Source organism: Lonchura striata, chromosome 6 (genome assembly GCF_046129695.1).
Source record: "Lonchura striata isolate bLonStr1 chromosome 6, bLonStr1.mat, whole genome shotgun sequence".
In the NCBI taxonomy this organism is placed as follows: Eukaryota; Metazoa; Chordata; class Aves; order Passeriformes; family Estrildidae; genus Lonchura; species Lonchura striata.
The window spans coordinates 7336392-7344875 of record NC_134608.1 but is presented as its reverse complement, the minus strand read 5'-3'; the positions used below and the strand labels follow the sequence as shown (position 1 = coordinate 7344875).

The window sequence follows — 8484 nt, the reverse complement described above, 5'->3', positions numbered from 1 at the left end:
GCTGCTCTAGAGGCAGGTCTGCACTATAGGCTTCTGCCTGCATAAATATGTGGAAGAGAGAGATGTGATACCTGACCCACATAGGTGTGCTAAAGAAGCTTTACTAGCATAACTTGTTTCGCTGTGGGGTAGGGAGGGGTGATAACTTTCCTGTGATGAACAACTACAGAACGTAATTTTGCTGCTGTAAGAGCATCCACATGCTTTGCTGCTTTAACATCCCAGGACTCCCAAGTGCCAAGGTGCAGCGTACCTGACGGAGCAAAGATTAGACCACCGTGTGCTTTCTGAAGGGACAAAGTAAGGGAAACTCATGCCAGGCACAGGGCCAAGGAGGAGAAACAAGGAACACCTTTGAGAGAAGTCGAGTTCAAAATGCTGTTACCCTGCACTGCACTGACAAGACTGAAAAAAAGGAACTTTAAGTATGCGTGCTGGGTGTAAGCCCATGGTTTTTAATGTGATACCTTGCATTTAATGTGAGTGCCAAGACTGGAAATGTGAATTTCCTGAATATTTTTTCTCCTTCTTCCTGCTCCTCATATGTATCTGCAGGAGTGGTTCACAATGGGGAAGACAAAATTTATGGTGCAGTACTGCAATCCCTCATCTCCTACCTCAGCTGCACCCCACAGAGCCCCAAACCTTCAAGGAGAACCTAAATGACAGGCAGCACCCAAAAGAAACGCTACCCAGCCTGCAGGGCTCCACGCAGTGCCTCCCAAGAGATAAAAGGCAGGCTGCTGGGATGTATTCATTCCTGCCTTTAAGATGGTATCACAAGGGATGAGCAGGGCTGCAGCACAACTTCAAACGGGCGCTCCGGGGCCGGGCGGACTCACCCGGCCGGCTGGGTGGACACCGCCTGTCCGAGCACATCCAGCTCCTCTCAGACATCTCCCTTGTCCTCAGCTCCCTCCGAGGGCTCTCACACTGAAAGCATTCAGTAATGCTTTCAGCTTTGTCTTTTTTTTGGCTCTTTCCCCTGCCAAGCCACGGTGGGGAATTGCAGGGCGGCCTGCACCGCACGCGGGAGGCACGGCTTGGCTTTAGGGGTTTAATTTGGGTGATTAAATTCTCCAGTATTAATGCCACGGGCGTTCTTCTATTTGAAATAACACCGTCCAAGCTCAATCAGAAAATATATGGAGCCATCAAAAGTTAATACAGGAGTTGCACAAGTGTTGGGAAGTTACAAGCACTTTACGTTCTCCCTTACGGGCTTTGTCTTTCTTGCACAGCCTCCTTGGAGCATGGCAAAGTTCAGAAATCCAGGCCCAGGGTTTTGACAGGAGCAGCTGGCTTTGCTGTGAGTCAGGACAGGATGAGACGCTGAATGCAAAAGCAATGAAACTGCAGATTTTAGACAAGATTACTTTCCTGGCTTTGCCAAATTCATTTGAAATGTGCAACTGCTCCCCAGAAGGACATGGACACACCAAATGCAGCTATTTGCAAATGAGGAGCAGCATTTGGGAAAGTGACTTTATTTCTTTAAGAAACTGGGAGGGGAGGAATAGAGATCCACTGGAGTCAGTGGGAAGTTTCCACTAACAGGATCAGAGTTCACTCTGCAGTTAGTACAATATACTGAAAATCAAAGTGAAGTTTTTCTCTCTTTTATAAACTGAGTGAATGCAAGGAATCTAGCTCTGAGATCTTCAAGTTTCCTGCTTCTTGAGTTCTGGGGGCTTGTTCACATATTGGAAAGGCTACTTTGTGCCTCCAGACTACAAATCTTTTCACAACCATGTAAGTCAGCACAAGTTTCCAATCCTTTACAAACCCCACACACAGCCTTAGCCTGGGGTATGTAAAAGGTGTGGGGTGGAAAAAACACCTCTTTCTTAGGAAAAAAAAAAATTACAACTGTGTTAACCTGTTGTTGTCCTCAGCTACTTTCACCATCTAAATGGGGACCCCACATCCCTGGTCTCTTCTCCCTGACTGCCCCATAGTTGGAATAGGCAAAGAGTAGCAGTGGCTGAGGGGAGGGGAAGGACAGAAAACAGCACAGGCATGAGACAAACTGTCTGCTGTGTGCATTTAGCTACATTTACTCTGCAAGACACTTAAATAACAAAAAAATGTGTTTAATAACTGGGAAGCGACGCTGAGGAATGCAAACCAAGGGCTGAAAAGTAAAGGAAACTATGTGGCAAGGGCAATTACCAGTTGGTTAATAGAAAAAAAAATAGTTCAACCTGCATTTACAATGAAAATGGGTGCTACCTATTCCTTATTGTCACCCCATAGTAGTGGGATTTTGGTTAGAAAGAGTTTATCTGACAAAATATTGCTGTTTACAGCAACACCTTTTCATTTACAGATTATCTAGTGCCATTCATAAACATATTACCTATTCATTCCTAGGGGAAAAATAAAATTAAAAGTCACAGTACCTTCTCATTTCCCAGAGGCCCTCTATGTTACAGCCTGGAAATCAAGAAGCAGTGTGTCTGGAAACAGGCAGGAAAGTGCTGTGTACCTGAACACCAAGAGCTTGATTGCTGCCTTTGGAGACCTCACCGAAGCCCTCGGCAGGTGCTGAAGTTGCTGCAATCGACTTCTCCAATCTCACTGTGATGGCACTGACATTTACCTGCGAACTGCTCCATAAACTGAAGCGGTTTTGAGTCATTTGCAACAACAGCTATCAAATAAGCTTTTTACAAGCCTCACATTCCCCCTTGTGATGACTGCAACCCTTTTCTGCAGCCAGCGAAGAGACAGCCACAGACAGCGAGTGCCTTGGAAAGCTGTCTGAGAGAAATCCATGTAGTAAACCAGAGTGCTACATCTCTGCTGGTTATTAAATACTGAACAGCTTTATTGTTGCCTCCCTTCTTGACATATGAAAACTTTTTCTAGTTTTTTTCTTTAATTTACATCACCTACAAGCTTATGGAATCAATCCTAAAGTTGTTTTCAGTGGGGAGAGCTGGCAGGGCAGCACCCACCACGGTTCCCAGGACACCAATGCTGCCGACATCCAAACAAGCAACAAACCAAAACACGGCAGCCGATTCCCTTCAGCTGCCCACTGCTCTGCAGTTTTTTCCCTTAAAGGACAAGCCAGTCCAAAATGTGCGTGCCATCAGGAGAGCTCATTAACTCGCAGCGCCTTGGACTCCCAACGCTGCCTGCCAGGTTTTTTTGCTTTCTTATACAAATGAAGAGCTCTGCAGACAGTTTGCAGCAAAACCAGACGAGTTTAACTACTACAGATTTTGCCTATTCTATTAAGTTCAGCATACCAGCTCCTTACTCAGCACTCCCAGCTCTACTTTTGATTGTCTAAAGAGAAATACACACTGTAAAGTATTGAAAGCTCAGCGTGCACACAAGCAGCCCAAGAATAACTCAGCACTTTACAGCTGCCCACAAACCGGTCTCTATTTTATCGAGCCCCGCCACCTGCCAAGCAGGACTATTTCTGTTGTCCTCATTTCCCCACTGTTCTCTCCCAGCCACACGCACACAACGCATTCCCAAGCTAGGAACTGCAGCCCCAGACACCAGTTGCAGGTTCAAGCAGGTCCTGCCCCAAAACAGCATCAGCACACAACTCGGGAATTTTTCCCTGATATGAAAATCCCAAGAGCCACAATCCCTCTGCCCCTGCCACAAGGCTGGGGGGTCTGCAATACCAGGATCCTCCCTCCCCAGCACCCATTCCAAGCTGGGCTCCCCTCAGGGAGCCCCCATGCTCTCTCCCATTGCCACTTTAGGGGCATCAGCCACCCCTCCAGAGCCCAACACCCCCCTGCTCCACTGCTGTCACCACCCAGAGCCACAGACAGCACCAGATAGGTATTCCTCACCCCCTCCCCCCCACCCCAACTATTGCCCCTTCACAGAGAGGAGAAAGAGGATAGATTTATGCTTTTAAAACATTTTATTTATTACCAAAATTTCCAGAAGCCAAATTTGGCAAATTTTTTTTATCTTCTGTAAAGTTTTTCATGCATAACTTGAAACTTGTCAACTGCAACAGTCAAGTGGTTACTTTAGAAGAGACAGAGACAAACATCCAGAATACAAACAGCTGTATCTGAATTAACAACATTTGTCTATTACTAACCTTATAAAGCAGGACGTGCCTTCCCTCTTATCAAAACCAAGCTGACAGATCTGCCTTTATACACACCCAACAGAATAAACTCTGTTATCGGCAAGGACGTTTTCCTTAAACGTTAGAAAAAAAAACAAAGCAAAGAATGGAGTGACTGTCCATAAACCAGTCTATACTTCAGTCCTCTTTAATCTACTTCTTCGATGGTGGGGCCGCCGGAGCCACCTGCCCCAGCCCCTCCATCTCCCCGGTACAATTTTGTGACGATCGGGTTGCAGAGTTTCTCCAGCTCTTTCTGCTTGTGCTCATACTCTTCCTTCTCAGCCATCTGGTTGCGGTCGAGCCAAGACACCACCTCCTTGCACTTGTCGAGCACTTTCTGCTTGTCCTGGTCACTGATCTTTCCCTTCAGTTTATCATCCTCCACTGTCTGCTTCATGTTGTAAGTGTAGGACTCGAGGGAGTTCTTAGCTGCCACCCGATCCCGGTTAGCTTCATCCTCTGCTTTGTACTTCTCTGCTTCTTGCACCATACGGTCAATGTCGTCCTTGCTGAGGCGACCCTTGTCATTGGTGATGGTGATCTTGTTCTCCTTGCCCGTGCTCTTGTCCACGGCGCTGACGTTCAGGATACCATTGGCATCTATGTCAAAAGTGACCTCGATCTGGGGGACTCCCCTGGGTGCTGGGGGGATGCCTGTTAGGTCAAACTTGCCCAGCAAGTTGTTATCCCTTGTCATAGCCCTCTCACCTTCGTACACCTGGACCAGGACACTGTTCTGGTTGTCTGAGTAGGTGGTGAAGGTCTGAGTTTGTTTGGTGGGGATGGTGGTGTTGCGCTTGATGAGAGCAGTCATCACTCCTCCAGCTGTCTCGATGCCCAGGGACAGAGGAGTTACATCCAACAGCAGGAGATCCTGCACGTTCTCAGACTTGTCTCCCATGAGGATAGCTGCTTGTACAGCAGCACCATAAGCCACAGCCTCATCAGGGTTGATGCTCTTGTTGAGCTCTTTGCCATTGAAGAAATCCTGCAGCAGCTTCTGGATCTTGGGAATCCGGGTAGAGCCACCCACCAGCACAATCTCCTGGATCTGGCCCTTGTCGAGCTTGGCATCACGCAGAGCCTTCTCCACCGGCTCCAGGGTGCCACGGAAAAGGTCAGCATTGAGCTCCTCAAAACGGGCACGAGTAATGGAGGTGTAGAAGTCAATGCCCTCAAACAGAGAGTCAATCTCAATGCTGGCCTGTGTGGAGGAGCTGAGGGTGCGCTTTGCCCTCTCACAAGCTGTGCGCAGCCGCCTCACGGCTCGCTTGTTACCAGCAATGTCACGCTTGTGCTTGCGCTTGAATTCTTCCACAAAGTGGTTCACCATGCGGTTGTCAAAGTCCTCCCCACCCAAATGGGTATCGCCAGCGGTGGACTTTACCTCAAAAATCCCATCCTCGATGGTAAGGATGGAGACATCGAAAGTGCCCCCTCCCAGGTCAAAGATGAGCACGTTCTTCTCTCCAGCCCGGGTTCCCTTCTTGTCCAGGCCATAAGCGATAGCGGCTGCAGTGGGCTCATTGATGATACGCATCACATTGAGTCCTGTGATGGTGCCGGCGTCCTTGGTGGCCTGGCGCTGGGAGTCATTGAAGTATGCCGGCACCGTGATGACAGCATTCTGCACCTTGCACCCCAGATAGGCCTCAGCAATCTCCTTCATCTTGGTGAGCACCATGGAGCTGATCTCCTCTGGGAAGAAGGTCTTCATCTCCCCCTTGTACTCCACCTGCACCTTGGGCTTGCCTCCCTCATTCACCACACGGAAAGGCCAATGCTTCATGTCCGACTGCACCGTGGGGTCGTCGTACTTGCGGCCAATGAGGCGCTTGGCATCAAAGATGGTGTTGGTGGGGTTCATTGCCACCTGGTTCTTGGCAGCATCCCCGATGAGCCGCTCCGTATCGGTGAACGCCACATAGCTGGGTGTGGTGCGGTTACCCTGATCGTTGGCGATGATCTCCACCTTGCCGTGCTGGAAGACACCCACGCAGGAGTACGTGGTGCCCAGGTCGATGCCGATCGCCGGCCCCTTGGCAGACATGGTGTCGGCTGTTTGCGCTGCTGTTCGCCCGTGTCCACCCCGCCCGCTCCAGCTGCCGCCGCGGCGCGATATGCCCAGCTCGCGCCGCCGCCGCCCCTTTTATACCCGCCGCTGCCGCTTCTGGAACCTGCCAGAACCCTGACGGCCAATCCGGACGCTCCTGGAACAGCCGTTTGGCCAATCCGCCCCCGCGAGCCGCCGGGGAGTGCCCGCCCTCAACGCGCTGGCCAATCAGAACAGCCAGCGCCTACCCGCCAGCCCGTCCCTCGGGGGAGGCCGCGATTCTTCCGGGTTTTTCTCGTGCGCCATCGCGCTCAGCCAATCCGCGCCCGTGCTGTCCACTCGCCCCGCCCCCGGTGCGGACCTCAGCCAGAAAGTTCCAGCTGACATGACGTTATGCAGGAGATTGACAGCAGCGCCGTCCAATGGCGGGCGGCGGGCGGCCCGGCGGGGCGGCCGCTGCGGGACGCCCGCGCGGACCCGCGGGGTGTGGGGGGTTGCGGGTTCGCGGCCGCTCGCGCCGTGTGGTGTCCGTAACTCCTGAGCGCTCAGCCCGGCACTGCGGAATTTGCCCTTATTTGGTCGCGGGGCGGCAGAAATCTCCCCCTCCCTCCGTGACACGGACACACGCCTCCCTTCAGCCGTTCAACTGTCAGGGGGGAACGGCCGCCACCCCGCCCCCGCCGCGGCGACCCCCGAGCTGTCATGGCGGAACGCCTCCCCTCACGCACTCCGCGCCCTCCCGCTGAGGGAAAGTGCCTGAGGGGAAAGTCCCGCCGAGCCCGTGTTTAGCCTTATTTCGCCCGAACTTGGCGGGCTCACAACACCCCCGCCCCGTGCCTGTCCTGGTACCCAAACCCGGGGAGTGGCAGCGAGTTGTGTCCTGATCAGAACTGAGGGAACGGCCCCGGGCTGTCCTCTCCTGCCCCGGTACCCAAACCCGGGGAGTGGCAGCGGGTTGTGTCCATCAGAACTGAGGGAATGGCACCGGGCTGTCCCCTCCTGCCCCGGTACCCGACACGGGGAATGGCACCGGGTTGTGTCCATCAGAACTGAGGGAACGGCCCCGGGCTGTCCCCTCCTGCCCCGGTACCCAAACCCGGGGAGTGGCACCGGGTTGTGTCCATCAGAACTGAGGGAATGGCCCCGGGCTGTCCCCTCCTGCCCCGGTACCCAAACCCGGGGAGTGGCACCGGGTTGTGTCCATCAGAACTGAGGGAATGGCCCCGGGCTGTCCCCTCCTGTGTCCCCTCCTGCCCCGGCACCCGACACGGGCAATGGCACCCGTGGGGGCTCTGCTGCTGCGTGTTCCTGCGTGACCATTCTTGAACCGCCTCCAAATTCTTGTCTGTTGTGCTAATGTGGGATGTCGTCACGCCTACGTTTAGCAAAAGCTATGGAGCTATTAACTCGGAGGTAGGAAAAGTGCTTTGATGAAAATATATTAAACATGAAAATCCGCTGTGGTTTCTCCAAATTATGCCTCCGTACTCTGAGACAAACACTTGAAAATATTCCAATTCTAGTAAGGAGGGCAAAACACCATCCTGAGATTTTTTTTTTTTTTTTTTTTTTAACTGACACAACACTGACAACTATATATATTTTTTTTTAATACAAGGAGTTTTAGTGAGTAGCTCCTTTTCAGCTCCTTTAAAAGTGTTGCTAAAAGTTTGCTATCCATGGACTTCAGGGGTTGTGTGAGAGAAGGATTAATGTCACTGTATACTTAAATTCTCTTTCATTGGTTTTGTCCCCAGCCTTCAGCAGTTTGCTGTACCTGCCCTCATAGAAAACGTGTTACAGCTTTTCCCAGAGTGATTTGTATTCACACAATTATTATAGGCGCTGTAACTCCTGTTCAAAAACATCCTTGTTTCCATTAGTATATTTTTCAAAGCCTTTTTTACAAGACATGAGAACTCCACCTCTTCTGTGCATTATGTGTGTAGTTTTGTGATGGAAGAGCCTGGATTTCTGACCATACATATTGAACATGCTTAAATAACTATAAGTCTTACATGGATCTTGTTTTGTTTTTCTTTTTTTCCACATGGGTTCTGACCTTGGAGCAATCCAAAAGAAGTCACTGGAAAATGGGAACCATCAGCTGTCTCTGCCTACAGGAGCTGCTCTGTATATCCTGTGTGCATATTTCTTTGATGGGAAGGGTGTCAGTTTCTCTTGTAGTTAGACCAGTGACTGATTCACCACTGAACCATCTCTTCCTGTAATTCACTGCCACTTCATTCAGTTGATTGTATTATGTGGGACAGGGAGAAATGCCAGAGCAATACAAAGAGAGGTGGATAATAAA

General features: G+C 50.8%; 1 protein-coding gene across 1 annotated transcript; it reads right to left on the bottom strand.

Moving 5' to 3' along the window:
• Window positions 1-3879: 3879 nt before the first annotated feature.
• On the bottom strand, window positions 3880-6254 carry HSPA2 (heat shock protein family A (Hsp70) member 2). Its single transcript, XM_021554461.3, has one exon. It carries the CDS (start codon window positions 6165-6167, stop codon window positions 4263-4265), a length of 1905 nt encoding a protein of 634 aa, XP_021410136.1. The 5' UTR covers window positions 6168-6254; the 3' UTR covers window positions 3880-4262.
• Window positions 6255-8484: the final 2230 nt, after the last annotated feature.